General features: G+C 42.0%; 1 protein-coding gene across 2 annotated transcripts in view; it reads left to right on the forward strand.

Moving 5' to 3' along the window:
• The window catches only part of SLC26A7 (solute carrier family 26 member 7), a 577,439-nt gene that overhangs the window by 342,703 nt on the left and 210,487 nt on the right, over window positions 1–24,249 (forward strand). For both annotated transcript variants that reach the window (XR_015310095.1, XM_086967017.1), the window contains exon 7: window positions 9,953–10,100. Coding sequence is in view for 1 of the 2 variants with exons in the window: in XM_086967017.1 (XP_086823143.1) it covers window positions 9,953–10,100 (148 nt within the window). In the remaining variant the exon portion in view is untranslated. The remainder of the gene's footprint in view (window positions 1–9,952; window positions 10,101–24,249) is intronic.

Raw genomic sequence — 24,249 nt, forward strand, 5'->3', positions numbered from 1 at the left:
CTTTAGGGATTAAACAAATCATGGCTTCTTGGAAGGTTCCTTGGGAAGATCCATTTGCAATAAAGGAATTAAATAGGAGAAGAAGGTTCGGAAGAAGAACTTTCGAAAAATGTTCGTAAAATTCAATGGTGAAACCGTCAGGTCCAGGAGTCTTGCCCTGTATTAATACCGAAACAGCGTGGGAAATCTCTTTCAAAGTAACATCCGCTTCTAGCGAATCAAAGTCAATATGGTGAGAAGGAGGAGAATTAATTGATTGGAAATAAGAGGATATATCAGATTGAAGCGGTTGTGTTTTAGGAGTATAAAGGTTTTTGTAAAAGGAGGCAAATTCTTGTAAAATATCTTCATCTTTAAAAAGAGTGTCCCCATTAGAATTCGTTAGAGACGCAATTCTAGTTCTATCTCAACGCTTTTGTAAATAATTAGCTAAGAGTTTCCCCATTTTATTTTGGCTTCCATAGCATCGGGCGCTACTTTTTAGGAGCAAAGAGGCTGCAGCCTCTGTGGATAGTTTATTGAAGGTAATCTTAGCAGAGATTAGATCCTTTAAAGACGTTTCTGTGAAGGAATGATAATAAGCATATTCTAACTTTTTAATTTTACTGAGTAGTTGAATTGATTACTATTCAAAACTATTTTTCTTCTGAGAAACAAAATTGATTATGAAGCCTCTTGCGGTTGCTTTAAAAGAGTCCCAAATCAAAGTTGGATAAGAGTCAGGGGCCTTATTAGTAGTAAAAAAATCCAAGGCAAAATAACTGAATTGTCTAGAGAGGGTCTGCAAGTTGGGAGTTATTCAATTGCCATCTACCAGCGGATGGGGAAAGTGGAATTAAATCAAAATCCACAAAAACTGGGGCATGATCTGAAATTAAAATAGAGCTAATTTCCGAATGGATAACATGTTGAGTAAGAGATTTACTTAAAAAGAGATAATCAATGCGGGATCGTGTTTTATGTGGCGGGGAGAAATAACTGTATTCTAGAAGATCTGGATGACAAAGCCTCCAAATATCAATAAAGGATTTCCGGTGAATAGTAGAGGTACACTGCGTATTCATTTTAGTGTTAACAAATTTGACTGGAGAAGTGTATCAAAAATGGGATCATAAATGTGATTGTATTCACTGCCTCAAATGACATACTCATCATCAAATGAGAGTAAGTTATCCGATACTTGTAACCAGAACTTATTATCAACAGAAACTGGAGCATAAACATTAAAAAGAATCAATGATCCTTTATCTATAAGCAATTTAATAATCACCCAGAGACCATCCGAGTCAATTTCTTGATGGATAACTGAAACATCAAACTTTTTATGGCACAGAATTAGAACACCATTTTTCCTACCCAAAGCTGGAGAAGGAAATACATTGCCTACCCAAAATCTCTTTAATTTAGAGGCTTCAGTATCGGACAAATGAGTTTCTTGTAACATGGCAATGTCGGTTTTTAATCTTGCTAAATGGGATAGTACTCGCTCTCTTTTAATAGGGTTATTTAAACCTTTAATATTTCATGTAGTAACCCTGAATTAAACTGAAATGAGGTAACATTATTAAACAAGAAGCATACAATGTAATAAACAATTTTAAATATTGGACTATCTAGTAAGTGAAAAATAGTAAATGTTATGACAAAAAGACCAAAGGAAATATTCCTAACATTACTAGCAACAATGCGAGCAAAGAGAGAAAGGGAAAGTGATGAAAAAGAAAACAGTTGCAGATAAATGTATAAAGAGAAGAAAGAGGGACAAGAAAGAGAAAAGGAAAGTCTAAAGAAGAAAAAGAAGAATAGGAAAAGGTAGAAGCGAGAGGATGAAGGGGAAAACAATGAAAAAAGACCACATAGTAAGAACCAAAAAAAGATGTAAAAATAGAACATACCTACAGAAGGAAGTTTCAGGGAGATAAGGGGAGGGGTGGAGCCCCACAGAACAGACGGTACAAACAGGATCAACCAAACGGAGGGCCAGGGAGCAGCACTTCACAAGTATGGAACATCTGTGGAGATGAAAACAATAAAAAGTTGTGGAACAGGTAATGAATAAAATAAAAAAATAAAAATGAGATGAGGCAGCCTATTAGAGTAACAAAGGAAATATTACAAAATCAGAGAATACATGAAGTCAACCAATATTCGAAGATGAAGGCCCTGAAGAGTCCATAGAATCTGTTTTATGAGAGTTTATGAAACTTTGTAGACGCAGCAGATCTTCATAAGATGTTGTTTTGTTGTTGTACCTGACCTTAAAGAGACAGGGGTGAAAGAGACCATAATGGACACCCATTGATCAGAGATCAGGTCTCATGTTGAGAAAGGCCTTCCTTCTATTTGCAGTAGCTTTGGCATAATCCTGCTCAAAAAATAGTGTTGAACCTTGCCAGGTGATACGTTGAGAAGATTTAACTGCTGATAACACCTTTAACAGATCTGTGTACTCCAGGAAGTACATGATAACACCTCTCGGTCGTTGAGCAGATGAGGCAGTTGAGGAAAGGCGGCCCAATCTATGAGCCCTTTGAATGTTAAGTACGGTGCCTTCTGGCTGTGGAGTAATTTGGGTAGAAAGGATTTAAAGAAAGTAAGAGGCTCAGACCCTTCCACTCCTTCTGCCAGGCCATAAATGCTGATTACGATTTTCGAGGTCCTCCACTTGGCGATGGAGAGTAGAAACTTAAGATTGAAGTAGAGAAACATTGGTACAGGATTCTTTGACAGAAGACATATTATGCTCAACTGTTGTGATTCGTGTGTCAAGTTGTGACCAGTTATCTGTGAGGATTTGTAATTTTGTGTTGGTTTCTTCCACAAAGGGACGCAAGACCCGAATTTCCTCCAACAATATTCCCATAGAGACAGGTAAAGTTGATTTAGGCGGAGAAGGAGGATTTTGTTTTAGGTGTTTAGAGAAAGATTTCCCCGAAGGTACTGTTGAGGGGTACATGGCTGCATTAGTGCCTAGAGATGTAGATAACAAAGAATCCTCTAGCTTGGAGAACTCAGTGAAATTTTTTTAATTTTTCACGAAAATATGCTTTGTAGTAGCCAGCGTAAAGACAGCTCCTTTTATTCTGCCCATACATCTGCAGAGTAACCACAACGTCCGTGTAAATGATGTGTAGAGTAAAACAAACTAAACGGCAAGTCACTGAGATAGGAAAGGAAAAAGAAATAAAAAACTAAAATGCTAGAGCTATGGATTCAGTGACAACTGAGTATAGAACAGAAGAATTTACTTCAGGAAAGTCAATGAAGTGGGCGACCAGCAAAAAAATGCATCTTTTTATGGTTGTCTCCGTGAAGAAAAAGAAATACTTCCAATTAACTTATGCATTCCCATAAGCCGCATGTGAAATTAGGAGTCCACAAAATGGCTGCCACAAATATTTCCTCTCAGATTTTCTCTTGGATCCATTGTGCAAAAGCTGCTGGTAAACATATTCAAAGCGGTACAAAAGGGGGTGGTGATGGACGGAGCATCTGAACCAATCAAACACTCACACCCAGTCAACAGATCTGGGTTTAATCCATCACCGTTCTTTAGCCCACAGTGCCACCCCAGTTCAGACATGGCCATATGCAAATCAGTCTGACCCTGTGCCTCATGGGAACAGTCCAGCCCGAACTGCCAAGCCATGCCTTCCCTGGACCGGAACCAAGCTTCCCAGGACCGGTTTCTGGCATTACAGCCATCTTCAGCTAGGCTTGCTTGAATCCAGTGGCAAAGTGAGCAAGGGACTCACGTCTGAGCATACCCTGCCAACTTATGACGAACAAAGTGGTACAAAAGGGGGTGGTGATTGACGGAGCATCTGAACCAATCAAACACTCACACCCAGTCAACAGATCTGGGTTTAATCCATCACAGTTCTTTAGCCCACAGTGCCACCCCAGTTCAGACATGGCCATATGCAAATCAGTCTGACCCTGTACCTCTTGGGAAGAGTCCAGCTCGAACTGCCAAGCCATGCCTTCCCTGGACCGGAAACAAGCTTCCTAGGACCGGTTTCTGGCATTACAGCCGTCTTCAGCCAGGCTTGCTTGAATCCAGTGGCAAAGTGAGCAAGGGACTCACGTCTGAGCATACCCTGCCAACTTATGGCGAACAAAGCGGTACAAAAGGGGGTGGTGATGGACGGAGCATCTGAACCAATCAAACACTCACACCCAGTCAACAGCCTTGGGTTTAATCCATTACCGTTCTTTAGCCCACAGTGCCACCCCAGTTCAGACATGGCCTATGCAAATCAGTCTGACCCTGTGCCTCATGGGAACAGTCCAGCCCGAACTGCAAAGCCATGCCTTCCCAGGACCGGAAACAAGCTTCCTAGGACCGGTTTATGGCATTACAGCCGTCTTCAGCCAGACTTGCTTGAATTCAGTGGCAAAGTGAGCAAGGGACTCACGTCTGAGCATACCCTGCCAAATTATGGCGAACAAAGCGGTACAAAAGGGGGTGGTGATGGACGGAGCATCTGAACCAATCAAACTTTCACACCCAGTCAACAGATCTGGGTTTAATCCATCACCGTTCTTTAGCCCACAGTGCCACCCCAGTTCAGACATGGCCATATGCAAATCAGTCTGACCCTGTGCCACATGGGAACAGTCCAGCCCGAACTGCCAAGACATGCCTTCTCTGGACCAGAAACAAGCTTCCTAGGACCGGTTTCTGGCATTACAGCCGTCTTCAGCCAGGCTTGCTTGAATCCAGTGGCAAAGTGAGCAAGGGACTCACGTCTGAGCATACCCTGCCAACTTATGGCGAACAAAGCGGTACAAAAGGGGGGTGGTGATGGACGGAGCATCTGAACCAATCAAACACTCACACCCAGTCAACAGATCTTGGTTTAATCCATCACCGTTCTTTAGCCCACAGTGCCACCCCAGTTCAGACATGGCCGTATGCAAATCAGTCTGACCCTGTGCCTCATGGGAACAGTCCAGCCCGAACTGCCAAGCCATGCCTTCCCTGGACAGGAAACAAGCTTCCTGGGACTGGTTTCTGACATTACAGCCGTCTTCAGCCAGGCTTGCTTGAATCCAGTGGCACAGTGAGCAAGGGACTCACGTCTGAGCATACCCTGCCAACTTATGGCGAACAAAGCAGTACAATAGGGGGAGGTGATGGACGGAGTATCTGAACCAATCAAACACTCACACCCAGTCAATAGATCTGGGTTTAATCCATCACCGTTCTTTAGCCCACAGTGCCAGCCCAGTTCAGACATGTCCATGTGCAAATCAGTCTGACACTGTGCCTCATTGGAACAGTGCAGCCCAAACTACCAAGCCATGCCCTTCATCCATCATCCATTTTTGTATCGCTTTGTTCGCCCTAAGTTGGCAGGGTATGCTCAGACGTGAGTCCCTTGCTCACTTGGCCACTGGATTCAAGATAGCCTGGCTGATGAGGATTATGAATCCGAAACCGGTCCCAGGAAGCTTGTTTCTGGTCCAGGGAAGACATGGCTAGCAGTTCGGGCTGAACTGTTCCCATGAGGCACAGGGTCAGACTGATTTGCATATGGCCATGTCTGAACTGGGGTAGCTGAGTGAGATAAAAAATGGTGATGGATTAAACCCAGATCAGTTGACTGGGGGTGAGTGTTTGATTTGCTCAAACGCTCCGTCCATCATTCCCTTTTGTATCGCTTTTTTTGCCCTAAGTTGGCAGGGTATGCTCAGATGTGAGTCCCTTGCTCACTTGGCCACGGGATTCAAGATAGCCTGGCTGATGAGGATTATGAATCCAAAACCGGTCTCAGGATGCTTGTTTCCGGTCCAGGGAAGACACGGCTTGGCAGTTTGGGCTGGACTGTTCCCATGAGGCACAGGGTCAGACTGATTTGCATATGGCCATGTCTGAACTGGGGCGGCTGAGTGAGCTAAAGAATGGTGATGGATTAAACCCAGATCAGTTGACTGGGGGTGAGTGTTTGATTTGCTCAAACGCTCCGTCTATCATCCCCTTTTGTATCGGTAAACATATTCAGTCAGTAAAGCACTAAGAGCCTGAACAATATAAAAGAAAGATGTGAAGAAGCATTAAAGGACAGTCCATAATGTCCATGTCCAGGCACTTCCACAATGAAGAGAGCGCTGCTGCGCGAACATAAATCAAAATGGCGGCTGCGAGATTACGACGCAGCCGAAATAACTCACAGTGCCGGAAAAGTATCTTTATCGCTGCAGATAAACATAGCGAGGGTCCCAGAGTGTTCCGTCGACCTCCCAACGCCTTTACACTGAGCTCTTTTTGATGGAGAGGTGTGAGGAACGTGAATCTGCCTGGTCGGACCGAGGAGCTTCACTCGGGCGCCCCCATTCCTGTTGGGTGCCAAGCCACACCCCTTACATTATACTTTACCTCTGACAGAGCCGGGATCCTGGGCCGACTTTAACAGTGAATAAGAATCTGTGTCAGCATTAGGAATGGACCAGAAAGGTTGGTTGTTAAGAGTTGGTATGAGGGGTTGGTCCTTCACATCTTTCTTAAAAGCATTGAGAAAAGAGAAACCATTTCTTGAAGCCGCACTGACTTTCCCAGTTGTAGCTTAGGTTACAGAAAGGATGCCTCTTGGAAAGCAGAAGTAGGGAAAACAATACTAACAAAACAAAAACTTACAAAGTTATGGACCACAACTTTAGGACAGTTCTAGTAAGGGTGAAGTTTTGGACCTGAGTATGACCATGACTGCAGCAAAGCTGGAGCTAGCAGGGTGTGAGAAGAATGGGAATTGAAGCTGGAACTGCCAGCTTGGAGCAGAGCTGTTTGGTCTACCAGTGATGTTTTCTAAAACTCAAAAAGCGGGGATGCGGAAGGAGAGGCCACTAACTCATATCTTGTGGTGCAGCCCAAAGATCCAGGGGTTCTGAGACTGGATCCTGTCGGCAACATGTGCTAGTGTTACAGGTGCCATGTGAGAGGCTCTGGCAACTGTCGTCTGCAGTATGTATTGTCTGTGTCACCTGTAAAAAGCTACTATTTGATTTAATTGTTGTACTACATCCCAAGTCAGTAAATTTGCTGGGTTAAGAAATTGTGTGAATCCAGCCAATACAGCCCATGTGCCCCCGTTTTTTACGTAGATGACCTTTTCTGGCATTCTGTCGTAAATGTGGGAGATGAATGCCGTACCAATTTTGATGTTCTTGATAGAACAAATGGACTACCAAGTCACAATAAGCTTGATAGTATGCTTGTACTGGTGCATGTCTACAGCCCTGAAAATTCCCAGTATTGGAATATACAGCCTCAAACTCCACAAATTGGCAAAAAATGTCAAAGACATACGCAGCATGTTCATTTACGACAAATGTCAATGCACACCCTGCTGCAGAGAAGTCTCTGTTCAGAAGGCATTATGTACCCGGTCCCCTGTAATTTATATCCATTTTTAGTGAACAGATTCCATAAATATGCAATCCAAAATGCAAAAATTACAAATTTGGAATACCCTTCTCATGAGTTAAGCTTGACAGACCTACAAAAACAGATGCTCGCATTTATTTTGATGGAAAAAAACGATATTCCAATGGATGTCTCTGTAATACTGTAATGATCTTTTTTTTTTGTGTGTCATCAAAAACTACTGAAGGATTCTGATAACCCGAACCCTATAGTTTGGCACCAAATGATGCATTCTCTGTGGGTATCCCTTTCCCCCAGAATCGCATGGTGTTGTTTTTCTAACCCCCCCCGTACAATTACTTAGTCAATGTACTAATACAAATTGGAAATCCAGCTGGACTGCAACCCATACACAACACACTGGGCAATACTGTGTTGGAAGCCTTGCCTGATAACAATTAGTTCTACAAGATGAGTTTAGGGACACGTAAAAATTCCCATTTTATTTGCCATTTTAAGGGCAAAACCTGTGATAATTATACCACCAAATAAATTACGAACATCGAATTGTTGGATTTTATCAAATGCGATCATTAATGTACAAGACACTGAGGCACTCAAACTCGAGGCCTGACAGGACCGAATATGGGTTTCAGTCTCATTGCTGTCACCGAAAGACTTTAGCAAGATCCACGCCTTGATGACTGCATTTTCTTTGGCAGTTTCAGAAATCCCTTTCTACCCTTACCTCAGTGACTGCCTCCTCAGAGCCGCATCAAGGAAGCAAATGGGGCCATTCTTGCTTTTACACTCACAACACTGTTTGATTTTCCCCATACTAACCCAAATCATCTTTGAAATAATCCACGAGAATTCATTTAATCAGGGCAATTCTTGGCTTCAGCTATGGAAAGTCCTTTCGTCTTCTAGAGAAGTGCTAACCAATAGACCACGTCTTGAATGAGGAGAACATGACTGCGTTCTGGTTCCAGAGGCTTCTGGGACTACAGGAATTCTGTATAGGTATGTATCCATGCTAAACACCAATTGTGCTCTTTTTGGAGTAACCAAATGCTGGATGACGAATGTTTGTTTATTTATTTATTCTTATTTTTATTCATTTATTGATTTAATATAGTGTCTTTATCCAAGTTGCTTCAAATACAAAATTACATTAAACAGTAGAACTCTCGGTAATGATAAATGTTTCAAAATGGTGTAACAAGATAGCCTCACTCAACATGTGTTCCTATAAAAGCTCCCTCCAAGCAGAGTAGGATCAGAGTGATTAGAGATAGGAAAATTGTTCCAGAATCATAGAGCAAAATGTGTTGAAGAATGAAAAGTCAGAAAAGGACATGGAGGTTGGGAGACAGAAAGACAGAATTGTGAACCAGTGTGAAGAGAGCCAGAATGTGTGTAGAAAGACAATGAACATAAATAAAGTGGAGCAAGTGAGTATACACATTTGAAGACATTACAGAGATAGCAGTAAGTACAGTAGTCAAGGGAAACTGAAGATGGCTTCTGGAGTTTTGAATAGACTGAAGAGGTGTAAGGACATATTGGAGAAGACCGACATAAGATGAAGAGCAATAGATGATGCAACATAAAATTAGCTTGGAAGAAGCAGTTTGAGAAAAAAAAGATAGGATTTGAATTTACTAATGTTAGATGAAAGCAATCGTTTTTGACCACACATTAGAGTTTTTGGAAAAACCTGGATAGAAATCATACAGTGAAAAAGATTAAAAAAAAATATAGGTGAGATGGCAATAAAGAAGACATTGTCAGTTCTGTTAGGGATAAGTTTACTGGAATACAACAACATCAGTTTTGGACTGCGGAAAGACAAGCAGTGGCCAGATTATGAATAGAAATGTTCAAGTAACAAAATGAGAACTAGATGTGATAATCATCAGCTTAGGGGGAAGCAAAACAGGAAGAGACAATGGAAGCGAAAGGATTAGAATAGCCAGAGATGACAAATGGGTAAAACACTGAGTTTGGGACCGTGCAACACAGGCTACTGAAAAGGAGCCGTTAGTGAGATAAAATTGCACCCATTTAAGAACAGTGTTGGGAATCCCACGTTTAGAAAGAAAGTAAATAGGAATATAGTGATTCCCCGTGTCAAAAGTGCAGAAATATAAAGAAAAATAAGAATGGTGGATTGATCATTTTGGCAACCATGAAGTATAGGGTTTGAAGCAGGAAGAAGTGCATAGGCAGTTGAATAGCTAGTCCGAAATCTAGATTGAAAAGAAAAAAGGGTAAGAGCTGGAAAAAGACAATGCTGCCGCATATTTCTGTTGGCCTTCCATGTTCAAGGGGTAGATAACACCAGATTGGATATCTTGAGCAGGGGTCTCCAGTCTCCACAAGGTGGGAGATTCACCTGGAAGATATAGAAAGCTTCTTTCCTAAGTAGGTGTAACATAACAACCGTATGTACTTTACCATTAAGCACGTTTAAAATTGTCTCAGTATGAAAATAAATATTCATAAGACATCTTACGCTATGTTATGTTGTAGTATGTTGTGTTATTATTTATTATGTCACTAGATCTTATTTTGTCTTTACAGAATACCCGCACCCCGAGCCCCACCTATGAACATTCTGTCAGATGTAGTCATTGAAGGTTTTGGACTTGCTATTGTGGGTTATGCAGCGTCAATAGTCCTTGCACACCGTTCTCCCAAAAACATGAAATATTCTGTCGATGACAATCAAGTAAGGAGGTCCCTTTGTTCATTTCAATATTGTGGTATTCATTTTGCTTTACAACAGCTCAGGCAGCGTTTCTCTTCCTCCTCACAACCCTTCACCAAAGAGGGTGACCTACCCAGTGAGACAAGATCATATTAGTGAACCACCAGCATTTTAACGTCTCCCCTTCCTATAAACTGAATAAGAGACCTCACCACTAGAACTTCCCACAATATTAATTCAGTTTTCGTAATTCAAAATGAAACCTTATATATTGTGTGCATGGGTTTTACTCCAGGAATCTGACAAAGAAGAGTAGGATCAGCGTAATCAAAATTATCGATAAACAATCCAGGCATTACAGGTTCATCCCTCTTCCTCATTACAGTCCTTAATTCACGAAAATATAGTAAGTGATGGTGCTCCATACAAAACAGACAAAACACCATCTACCTGCTGTACACATGGCAATTTAATTCATATAAACAAAACAGAAAATCATTGAAACCGATCATGCCTACAGAGAAGAAAATATAGCAGCTCAGCAGCCCCAGGCGGTGAGGTGAAGGTACAGGTGACAAGTTTATAATGTGAAATGAAAAAATTGTGCGAGAGCCGGGTCACAATGAGGCACATTTACAGTAACATGCCCTTGCCCGAAGGGTAGAAGGCCGCCATTTGCTAAATCACCTTGAACGTCCACTGAGAATCACATGACACACCCTAGGGAAATAGAAAGAAATATGCAGGTACACTAAGGTTGGAAATGCCAAGTGTTCCAGGACCAAAGGTACCTACAGCCATCCAAATTATGGAAAATCAATTGAGGTACATTCTGATAGTTCTGCCCATACCAAGTGTAATAAGAGCATTACCTGTGAATCAGTAGTCACAGAACTCAAGGTGGGAAAGTCAATAGATTGGTTACTGTGGAAGATTGAGAGAGGGTCACAGTGCAAAGCTGCTAGGTAGGAAAAGCTCCTTACACAGCAGCTTTGCATTGGTTACTGTGGAAGATTGAGAGAGGGTCACAGTGCAAAGCTTCTAGGTAGGAAAAGCTCCTTACACAGCAGCTTTGCTATCTCACCAGGTTTTGGAGACCAATTTGATGACCCTTGATGTATGAAGTTTTAGAGAAATACTTTCCAAGAGTTCAAAAGTGCTACTAGCACATTGGGTACCAAGTGACCATCTTAAGTAGGAAAATGGGCCACCTCCAGAATCCCTGAAGTCAGAAGAACTGCAAATATGTCCCAAAGGGAAGATGTAGCAAACTGCAGCTACAACACTACCCTCATGAAGTCAAGAATTCTAAGGCAATCCCATGACAGGGGATCGAGTAACTTGTGTGAACACCATGGTGTCCATTAGGATGGCATGCGGACTTAGTCCGCCCGCCATCCCATCGGTAATCGGGCCCGCCCGCCATAAGGGCGGGGGTCCCGCGGGGGGTATTAGGATGCGTCCGCCACTGTGGCGGACGCATCCTGTATTTTTAGCATTGTGGTGGGCGGTGCTCTCAGCTCCGCCCGCCACAATGCTAAAAAAGCACTTTTACATTTGCATAAACAAAGCTTGCAGGCACCGCGCGGTGCCTGCCGCTTTGTTTATGGAAATGCAGGAGGTACCACAGGTACCCCCCGTGTGCACCCCTACCGCTCCTTCACTCTGGGGGCCCACAGGGGGCCCCCAGAGTGAAGACCGCATGCCTTTCCGTGGCGGCATCGCCACCACGGAAAGGCATCTCCCTAAGCCCATTGTGATATGGCTGGCAATGTCTAATAGACAGCGCCACCATATTAATCCTTTTCCGCCCCGGCCGCAAGGCGACCGGGCAAAAAAGCAGTGGACGGTCTTTCTGTCCGCCAAGGTCTCCCCGCCATACTAATATGGCGGGGGGAATTCGAATGCGGATGTCGGTCGGATTGCCCCTGCCAGGCTGGCGGTAGCCACCGCCAGCCTGGCAGGGGCAATCCGCCCGACATCCTAATGGGCCCCTATGTGTCGAATTATCTCAATGGCACTTTGTGGGTCTTGATAGTAGCTGGCCTTTCAGTACTGCTATAACGCAAGAACCACTTACAAAGAAATACCCTTAACGTAAAGGCCTAACCCTTTAGCTTCCAGACTGTCATACTTAAATGGGTTAACAGGGACTTCAAGGGGCATTCTTCCATCACTGCCATGAGGTGCAGAAGAGGTAATCTGGACATGTGGATCCAAAAGAGACCAACCAGAATGCCAGTAGATCTCCCTCTGGATCTTATAACAGACTTGGGTAAGAAGGGGTATGCATAGCAAACAACAGCATTTGAGCTTACTTGAGGGACATCGTATCTATTTACCAGGCCTGCCATTATCCAGATGAAGAGGCTTGAATCATGGTAATTGTGATTTGCTGCAAACAGTTTCAGCCATGGGCCCGACACGAGATGCACGCACATTTGTTGAGATTTCTCTGGATGGAGAACAAGGTCCCAAGAGTCTGAGAGTTGACATGACAGTTCTCCATCCTATTTGATATAGGAAACGATATAATTAATTTGTTCGCGTGTTACTAGTGTTTGGGTCTTAATTGACACAGGCAGAGAGGCGTGCCATCCTAATGACTTTGCAAATTGTTTGTCTTAAACTTTGTGTTGGGTTGATTGTTGGCAGAAGAGGTATAGGACAGAGGCAAGAGGAAGGTACCAGGTACAGTATTGCCATCTCTGTTCTCGTCCTGTTGGGTGAATTGGACAGTGAAGGCATAGTGGTTCCTCCCATCAAGGCCAAAATCAGTGCCACCAGCCATTACAGAGAATGTTTTTCTTTAAATGGAAGTGCACAACCCTGAGACATTTAACTATATCACATGCCAAATAAGCTGTTTGCTGTAGGAAGAATACATATGTATCACTTTACCAAATTAAAAAAATAAAACACAGGACCTAAGTTCAGTTTTATAGTTATGCCCACCAAAACTACAACATATTTTTACAATGCAAATTTTCATATGGGAGCAAAAAAATCAAAGAGCTACTACTTAATCTAATGCATTTATACTACTCGCAATGTCATTGGTAGCATTTTTACCACTGATTTAGCTTGTCTCTACTGTTGCAGTATGTTCTTTTTATTTTTACAAAATACAACTGATATAAAAAAGCTTTTAGGTCTCTGGTGTGATTAGTAAGTGAAATTCACAGTTTCAGGGCAAATTGCAATTTTGAACTCAGTAGTAATGACCGCATCCACATTTCACCAGGAAATACTGTCAAAATTTGGAAAGGAAACGTAGAAAAAAAATGGCAAAACATGAGTAAATTGGTACAGTAAGCATAATTATACATGCCTTATTTTATTCCAACTTGAAAAGTTTGGAATGGATGGTATTTACTGCATCAGTTATATATTCAACCCCCAGGGTATCTGTATGTAGGCTTTGGAGATAAACCTAGGAATTGCAGAGGAAAATTCACAGATAAAAACCCACCAGTATATATGGCCATTATGTATTTCAACCCTAATGGTAAGCTTGTAATTTATAAAGTTTATGAGTTAACCATAAGAATATGCTATGAACCAATGTGGAGTTGTAAATTGTGAGTGGAGGCCTCTGTATGGGTTGCAAAGTGTTGTACATCAAAATTTACATTTAGTTCAGACATTATAACATGAATGTCACCATACTCTCCCTGGTTTTATTTTTCTTTGGGTTGGTTGATCCATCATGCAGCCTGCTACTGTAGAATGAAACCAACCTTATGCAAATAAGTCAAACAATAGCAGCGAAATGAGAACCTACATTGAAAAAGAATATATATAGCACTACATCACATGCGTTTACAATGCGATTCTTACAATGACCGTGTTGTTACATCGCATTACCATTACAACGCAAGTCGTTACAATGACTTGCTTTAGGGGTCGCTGGATGTTAGAATGGTATAATTTACCATTCCAACTCCAGTCTGTGCAACAGTAGGGAAGGTGTTGGAATAGTAAATACTATTCCTTAGCTTAGAGCGCCCCCTATTTCATAAAGTCATTGTAAAGGTACTGAGATGTAACAATGCGGTCGTTGTAACGACCGCGTTGTAATCGCATGCGTTGTTTTGCATGCAATGTAATGGCAGTTTCCCATTGAAAAAGCCATCCTTTATTCATACCAGCATATTATCCACACAAATACACTGACATATTGGGTGTAGGCACAGCCAAAGTGCAAAAAGTGATGTATATTTAATATGGGAGAACCTGATACATCGTCCATCACTATAAATGTGAACAATATTTTTTGCTCTGTTTATAGCTAATTTATTTCATTAACAAATGGAAAGAACAAACCATTCACATTACATGCAATTAAATCACCTCATCATTAACGAGAGAAATATTAATATAGAACAAATATAAATATGTAGCTTTTTCTGTCCATTTCTCCATCAATTGCCATTGGAGGTTTTAGTAGCCCTCTCCCTCACAAAAGCAGTTTACAATGAAAACTATTAATTCACTCCATGCTTTATACCCTTGTCAAGGACCTTTACTTTGTGTGCACACTCCCAGCTAACAATATAAAACAACATGTCTTGTCTTCCCTAAAAAGCTCTCGGATCCTCCACTAATACTATTAGCATCGGACTCCATCGCTCTACCAAAAATATTTTACATTTCTGCCCATTGTTTGGTGTTCTTGGCTGCATTATCATCAATCCTGATCTCTTTTAATGCTTTTAATCTCTTCTCTTGCACAAGCCCCTATTTAATCATATCCCTCAGCTACTCATTGACTGCAGGAACTTTTGTGGGAAGCCAGTGAATTTCTACGCGCTGTTTTCTGAAGACTATCCCCAAACCCCCAAATGACTATTCAAAGTCCTAAACGAGTTCATGGTGCCCATTGCCTGCACATTACCCATCTCGGCCTACCAGGAACTGGGCAACATTCTATTAGACCATTTCGAGGAAAACAGTTGCGACTATAAACAGGAATCTCTCTTCCACTCTCCCTTACACCAACCTCTCTACTGCTCTGGAGCGCTTTGAGCCCATTAAAGCGATACAAGCTCTGGAAATGATGAACAAAATCAATTCAGGCTCCCCCTCCTACCTCTCCCCTTCTCACATCATGGTGACACTTGCCAACACTCTGCTTCCTGACATCATAGCAATGTTCACCCTTTCTCTAAACACTGCAGCCATACCCCTGGCTTTAGAAAACAAGACAATTAATGCATATTCTGAAAAAATCCAATGCGAACACAGATAACCTGAGAATTTTAGACCCATATCCCATCTTACCTATCTCACCAAAAACTTAGAGAGCTTAGAAAAGCAACAACTGTCCTACTATCTGGAAACAAATGCCATCTTAGACCCTTACCAATCATGCTGCAGAGGCTCACACAGCACTGAAACTGCGCTGGTGGGTTGCTGGACACCATCAGACTGACTCTTGATGATGGCTTTGCAGCCATGTTAGTGTTTCTTGACCTAGCTGCAAACTTTGACACATCTCACATTCCATCATGGTCCACAGACTTTACGAGATTGGTGTCAGTGGCAAAGTTTCAAAACTTCCTTAGCAATTATACACAAACGATAAACTTAGTACCATTTAAATCTCATGTCATGCCACTAGACAAAGGGGTACCCCAAAGTACCCCTTAGCCCAAAGTTCTAATATATATGTGGCCCCAGTGGATCAACTAGTAAGAACTTGTGGTCTGAATGTCATCTCATATGCAGACAACATGCAATTGATCAATTTCATGGGTCCTAACCAGTGCTTAATTTGTAAAGAAATGAGTGCCAGGGTCCTCGCCAGGAGGCCACTGCAGCATGCATCACCCATTGCCCTTACCAGTGCTGCCATTGACTGACAAACACTCTACAAGTGTGATAGTTCATATTGCTCCAGGCCCCCAAAATGGCTTGGGCAGCAGGTATTGGTCATTTTAAATGAAAAATGAAGTAATAAACAACTGTTTTAGTGCTCATCTCTAAATTAATAAAACAGCACCACCATGTGGTACACTGTCATATGTGCTGGTGCCAACAATTAAGTGCAAGTGCTGTTCACTGGAAACCACCAGCTAAAATTAAGCACTGGTCCTAACCTCGAATTCCCAAAACCCAAATTTGAAGAATTCATGAGGAAAATCAGCTCATGGATGTCCACAAATTGCCTGCAGCTTAACAGCAAAAAACAAAGAGATTCTGTGGTTGGGCCAAGCCTACGAATACTGGTTGTATTACTGGTGGCTGTCCAAGTTGGGCCCCACCCTACAACCTAAAAAGGTGGTAAAGAATCTAGGCACCTTAATTGATAATAACTTCACAATAAAAGAGCAGGTAGGTGCTATGTGTGCACCTCTATTTCCCAAACTAGAAATCTGAGATCTAAAGACCAGCTCTTGCACTGTTCCCGCAGTATTCATCCAGCCTAATACAGTGGCCGATTTTTTTCCTATCTTGGTCCACATCACTGGAATAAACTACCTCTACATATTCCGTTGCTTGTCTTGACTTTGCTTAAAAAAACTTCTCAAAACCTGTTTTTTTAAATTTCTAATATCCTCCTTTCCTTCTTGTTATTTGATCTGCGTTCCTTCACTGGTTATTCGTGCGCTATATTAAATATATGTAACATAACATGACATAGCATAATATTGCAAATTGTTGTTGCATTTTTCTATTTTCCAGGGAACAGGAACCAGATTCATCACTCTATCACGCCTAACCACTCTTTCACTATAATTTCACTGTAATATCTAGATTTATCAATGCCACTTTTTCAAGATCTTAGCTATGGGACTGCACTCCCAAACCATATGAAGAAACTCTGCATTATTACTATCACACTTACGACAAGCAGGAGATCTACCGCATAGATTCTGTGGATCCTCTTTGGGGTAAGGTAGGTGCGATATAATAGAAATGCAATCATTTAAATCTAGCATTGCTAGCTATCAGTTGGACCACCACACAAGTCGTCTCTCTCTCTATCCGTTTTAGGCTCCTGTAGATCTGTTCCTCATCTAGCTTGCCTAAGGGCTGTATATAATCTGGATATTCCTTTTCCCCTCCCACTTCCTTCAAGTACCACCTCATGCATCTCTAAGGTTGGCAACATTTGAGGGAATGATGTCCCTATCTCCCTTGCCATCTTGGTTAGCTTGCAATTTGTAAAAGCTGTCTCTGTCCTACCCCAAATGTTTTTGTGCCTCTTTATATATAACACACCTGTCACCCATATACAGATCCCCCAGAATGAGACACAAACCTTCTCTCCACAGAGTGATCAACATATGTGTGATAGTGCAAAAAGGCTGCATCTCCCAAATCTGTATTTACTTTGAGAATGGGGGCTATTTAAGCGCCTTCTTTATTGTGGCTTCCCAAGCTGTAGTGACCAATCCAATAGTCACTTGTGATGGATTCCATGCATGAGACAAAGTGGTAGCGAGGTTATACTTATAAAACCGTTAAGAAGACCTGTTTACCAATTCCAGGCATGAGTACACCACTGCACTGTGTGCTTAAGCTTAGTAGCTTTAAAATATAGCTCTAAATCAGGGAGCCATAACCCCCCTTTGAGTTTATGCTTTTCCTGGTGTGCTAGCTTGCCTTCTGCTTATCTTCTTCTGCAATACCAGGGAGGTTAATTACGTGCCGAGCTTCATTAAGGTTGATCTGAGTATGGGGCAGAACATTACCCAACTTATATGTTTATTGTTTATCTGTGGTGTGCTCAGTCAGTATTCTTAAATACCAGAATCTCTTTGACTCCCATGTTACTCCTATTTTGGGAACGTTTTGTGGGGCAATGTCACATATGCTGCGAATACCAATGGCAGCAACACTGTTTTTTTTGGTTGTCATAGATCAGATATTCTTCTGAATATTTGTAGTTACTAATGTCTTGACATATTTGCTCTACATGCTATCACGCTCACTGTGGTAAAACTCAGTGATAAGGAACAATAAAAACATTATAATTCCCCTACATCCTGAAATGGGAAAAGACTCCCAATGGCAAGGGGAGCGTTATTTTTTACAAAAAGAAAATCCATATTCAGGATTTTATTTGTAAAGAAAACAAAATTACTCTGTGCATCAGAGCTGCATCCTGCACAAAACCTCATAGCACAGAGTCATATGTATTGTCAGGAACCACTGTGATGGCGGTTCCTGCCAAGGCTATTTTAAATGACCGCCTGCTTAGAAGTCATTTATAAATTTAGCAGGCAGACCCTCTGTCATGGGGATAAAATATTTTACCCCATCCCCATGGCAGAAAGGCAGTCTGTCCACTTGTATATAATTCACTCCTAAGTCTGGTATCTATAGTTCAAAATTGTAGCATCCTCCCCAGTCCAGGTACTTGCCAATGACTACACCGCACACAGAGCTTAGTATAACACGTCTTTATTTTTCTGTGTGTATTCACAAACTCAACATTCTAAACCTGCCCGCACTCCACTCTAACGCTCACGTCGCAGTTCTACGGAGTCCAACAGAAGCCACAAAGGTCCTATCATTACATGCTCACACTACACCACACCTCCCTCTTTGTTAGATACAAAATAGCAATTTTTTGCAAATATGTACCATTAAAGCTCTTCAATGAATCTTCAAAAACTGGGGATCCGCAGTGGAAATATCCATGACTGGCCTTGGGGATGGAGTGACAACAGCAGCCACGTTTCGTTACTTGTCTTTTCAGACCCAGTCTCTGCAATCACGTTAGTGCCTGACTAGCGATGAGCCACACGTCTGAAATACAATGAATCTAGCATGATGGACTACCCAGGAGGCTGGGCCGATATCATGTGCCCTTTGCTGGTCATAATATGAAAGGGTTCATTTAAAGGAGCATCAGCCTTTTGTTTTCTATGTTGTAGAAAGAGAACTTGATCTCCTTTGGCGAAGATGACATCGCATGCATGTCCACGCTTGTCTGCATACACTTTCATTTTCCTTTTATGACCCAAGTCTTTCATGCATGTTTCTTCCTCGATATTTGCTCATCTGTTGGTCCATTGAGGTAACTTTGTCATCATGGCTCTTCCGAACATGGAGGGCCTTCACCTGTGGTCGAGTGGGAGGTTGATCGGTGAGCTAGAAGATTAGAATTTAGAACAGCTTTCAGGGTGAGCTTTTCTAGTACAGCACGCTAGACATTTTTCTTTAGAAAGTTTCAACAAGGCCATTGGTCTGTGGCAACAGAAGGGTGCTCTTCTGATGCTTCATCTTAAGATGACTGAGAAAGTCTTTGAATTCCCGACAGTTGAAAGGTGGCCTGTTGTCTTTCAAATCGCAGGGATGCCTCAGGTCATGTAAATACTGCCAAATCACTCAATTACACGTTTGTGTGTGATGGATGAAAACCTTCAGTCAGCGGAAAATGGGAATGTTCATCAACAATCACCATTAGGTCATTTCCATTGTCAAGAGGACTGAAGAATTCTACCACAATTCTTTCCCATGCATGCCTTGGCAACTCAGACATGCTTCATGGGAGTCTGGCGCGGAGTCAAGCAGACCCACGAAGAACTGTATTTTGAAAACAGTGAAAGCACAGGTGGTGCATGGCGTTGGGGAGGTGATGATTCTTTGGTGCAGAGCGGCGTCAATTCCTTATGACCCCAAGGGAGGTGAAGCCTTGGCTCCTCAATGCGGTGCAGGGGAGGTGAGTAGTTGGTTCCTTACTGTGTCAGGGAGGTGACATCAGGATGGTGGCGAGGCGTCGGTTCCTTACGACGGTGCAGTGTTGATGGATTCAGGAGACATCGACGTCGAATATTGGCTCCGTGTTGATGAAGCACCGGCGTCAATGAAGTCTGGGCTGCAGTGCGAGTCAGGATGTTGCATTGTGGGCATCATGAGCAGCAGCCACTGCAGACCAACCCCAGACAGCAAACAGCACATATGCAGTATTCCTCCTCAGCTTCTATGGCTCTTCTCCTTGGCAAATGTTCTTCTTGATTCCCAGAAGTGATCTAAAAGTCAGGGGTCTGGCCCCCTCTTCTAATACACAAATTCCTTTCTTCTCTGAAGGCAGAGAGTGTCTGTTCCCAGCCAAACCCAGTTCTGTTCTCACTGGCGCAGCTTTCTGGCAGGAGGTGGAGACAGCATTGTTGAAGGCAGACCAGTCCTGTGCAGGTGAAAGAAAATCTCTTCCCCCTCGTCTAAAGGCTGCCCAGGTCTATTCAGCCCAGCTCTGACACATCAGACTTCTGGAGCCACTGTCCCTCTCCATCCCCTGTCAGCCACAAGCCAGACATGCAATACACACACCTATCAGAGGCACACTGGATGGTTAGGCAAGAAAATATCTTCTAAAAGTGGTATTTTCAAACACAGAATGTAAAAATCACCCTCCTTAAAAAAAACATCTTAACATTCTGAGTTCGGGCAAACTAAACTTTATTTTCCTACCCTGTTCCAAGGGCCAGTTATGTTTAGAAGATGTTATAAACAAACTCCCCATTTTGTCCTAGTGGGACAGTTAGCCTTGCAATAGTGAAAAACGAAATTGGCAGTAATTCACTATCAGGACATGCCACATGCACCGGGGCATGTCCTACCTTTCACATACACTGCACCCTTTCCCACAGGGGTACCTTGGGCCTACCTTAGGGGTGACTGAAATGTAAGAAAAGGGAAGGTTAGGATCTGGCAAGTGGGTGCACTTGCCAAGTCGACATGGAAGTACTAGACTGCACACAGTCTCTGCAATTACAGGCCAGAGTTACATTTTACAGGCTGCTTCTGTGGGTGGCATAATCAGGGCTGCAGCCCACTAACAGCATTTAGTTCCTGGGCACACACAGTGCACTGTACTAGGGTATGACTAGTAAATCATATATGCCAATCATGGAATCATTAATCCACACAACAATTTAAAAAGGGAGCACTTGCAATTTGTGACTGAACAGCAGTGGCAAAGTGCTCAAAGCATCTAGACCAGCAAAACAGAGTCCAACACACAGCAAAACACAGGAGGCAAAGGCAAACAATGCAGGGGAGACCCACCCCAATGGTGCCAGGTCTAACACACATTTTCTGATAATACGGCTGACTACAGACAAATCTTTCCATACAGTCGTCAGACAAACATTTCCTTAAATCTACTTCATCATCAGCCTTCAAACCTACCCTCATTCAACATTGACACCAGTACACCAGTAGTTCCTCCAACAATGCCCCTCTCCATTCATTCTCCAATAAGGCTCCCATATTAGATTCCTTTACCTCAGTTACTATATGCTCCTTATCCTCCTCATATACGTCACCACACATAGATGGTCCCAACAAACAATTGGCATTGATGGTCTTGGTTCTAGGTACATATTTGATGTGAAATATGAATTTTTGTAAATGGTTTAGCCACTGAGGTTTGAAAGCTGTCACCTTTCAGCACCCTTAGTGGTGAACAAATCTACAAATGGTCTATGGTTAGTGCGCAATTCAAAATTAGTGCCCTGCACATATTTTCTGAATTGTTGCACACCCAACAAGTATGTTAATGCTTCCTTCTAAATATTGTAATAAGTGCTTCCAGCACCTTTCAATGTTGGCAATGCATATGCCACAACCCTCTCCCATCCATCACTCATCTGCATCAGCCCTGCACCCAGACCCTATCCACTTCTTGGTGCTTTATTGAGTGCATTCTCTCAATGGCTTTCACCATCTTTAATTTGGGTTTCACTCCTTTACATGACAATGTGTGCTTCAAGGACTCCACCTCCACTAAACTTACATTTCTCTACTTCTACAGCAAGTCCTGCTTGTTCCAATATTCCCAATACTGTCTCTAGAACAACATTATGTTACTTCCTATCAGATCTCCAGGCATGTCATCCTGGAAAAACATAAAACAACACTCCTTGCAAAACTTCTGGCACTTCTCACATTCATTAGGATTTCGTTTATATAAGGATGAGGATGTCACTCTCCTCATATGCTGTCATTCAAGTTTCTGAGGCCAACACACATGCAGAACTTTTCATAAGTCTTTCGTGTTGATCTCAATCGTCTTTGAAGGTTTTTCCTGCCTGCCTTAGCTAGTGCTATTTTTATAGGTTATTTCCACCAGTTTTAAGTATTGTTAAACTAAAACTTGAAAAACTTATGCTTGGGATAATATATTGTCTGGTTTAGTACTGCATATGGGGTAACACAGCATTTCTGGGAATTCTATAAAACCTCAAAGACCAGACAACTGCAATTTTTGGTGGCAATGTTTGCTTTTCAGGATTTTTGGAATTACTTCACACTCTAAATGAGTGTTGAAGTGCCACTTACACAAAGTTGAAAGCAATTAATTTGCTAGCTCGTTTAGATCCTCAGAGGGGACCTTGTGAGAAACTTACTCTAGTGGCACAGGCAAATTACATAATCCAGTTTTTTATTCACAAGGATAAACTTGTTTCCTATTCTATCACTGTCTGAATAATCAAATTAGGTATACGAAGTACAAATATTTCATACCACAGTTCCTTTACACATACCTTTCCTTGTATATCAAAACCTACTATTAGTTGCTGTTGGATTGTTCACACTCCTGTATCAGGCAAAGTGTGGCTCATTACCTAGTGCAAAACTTTATACCAAGACCAATTACTGTCCATAAGCTAATTAAATACTTGCAATATTCTTTTACAGCTAAGTAACTGTATTAATACCACTTTTCTGTGGGCATGTTTCATAACTAGATATATAATATGGACCCTATTTACAAATATAACTTTATATGTGTAGATTTCCTGATGTGTAAACTTAGTAGTGCACTTAGTATTGGCTTTACAATTTTTTGCTATTCACCATTTCTGACTGTACATTTACCCCTATGTTCAGACTTACATGTCTCCCCTCCTCAAAACAGGTGATGGAGCCAGCTAGAGCAGGATTCATGTGTAAAGTTATTAATACTAACTTTTCACATGTTAGCAGAGATCTTCACAGCCACCTGGTCGAAGATCTCCATATAGTAAAGTATAGGGGAAAATATTGAACATTACTAATATTTAAAAAAATTAAAACATGTTTTAATGTAACATAAAAAAAAATACTGCACAGTAATTCCCCAAATTAAATGTTAATAGATAATTGAATAAATAAAAAAATTGACACATTTATACTTATTATTATTTAAAGTAATTGTAAAAAAAATCACACCCTTATTATCATTTTTATATTTAATTACTACTTAGTACATTTTATTGAAACTTAGGTTTGCTTTTCTGAATTTTTTTATTAAAAGTTTAAAATCCTAAAGTGATTTTAAATTGAAAATAATTGTTATCACTTAAACACACACATACACACATTCACATATATTCAAATGCTTAAAATAATTCCTTTTATTTATCATTATTTTCCTTTTCAGGCATTTGCAGCCATTGCTTTCTATCTGACTGTGTTGCAGTATTTGTGAGTGGTCATGTGAGGTGTTGTATTTACTCCAAATACTCCAAGTCTGGGATGGAATACAGACAAGACTGCTTGGTATTGTTTACAGCTGTTGTAACTCTAGAAGTGTAGTTTGTGAATAGCAATGGGCTTACTCTTATGTGGATGGTTTGTATTTGTATTTGCATGTTCCTCCCTAAACCTGTCCTACTGCTCTGTAAGCCACCCCTTAGCCCTTCCTTATCCTCTACAATTTACTCGTAAATATTCCCCAAGTTAACTGCCTCAGGTTTCACGCACATTTACTCCTAAAACATGTATTACCTCCTCGCCAGTCTTCCTCGCCACATGACTAACGCAGTGAGCTTCAGCTCCACACCAGAACCTTCCAAAGCAAAAGTTAGCCTCCCATGCCTCCCAATATGGCCGACCCATACACCTTATGACCACTATAAGAGGCGGGCAGGCCCAACCCCAAAGCCTGAAACAGGGTCCGAGGGAGAGGCATCTTCGGAAATGATGGAACCCTGCGAGGAAAGCCCCGTCATCAAAGAGTCCACCTTCACAGAGGAAGGGAAATCCTTGGCAAAGTCCTGGATGGTGTAGCGCTTCGACAGATACCTCCGCAAAGGCCTGCTTATCAACCTCCATCTACTCCCCCTCCAACACCTTCATGACGGAGGAATGAAGAGGCAGAGAATTCGGCTCCTTACGCTGGTACTGCAAGAAGAAATCCTCCGAGAGGTCCTCAGCAGCTGGAGCCTGA

Source organism: Lissotriton vulgaris, chromosome 4_1, assembly GCF_964263255.1.
Source record: "Lissotriton vulgaris chromosome 4_1, aLisVul1.2, whole genome shotgun sequence".
NCBI lineage: Eukaryota > Metazoa > Chordata > Amphibia > Caudata > Salamandridae > Lissotriton > Lissotriton vulgaris.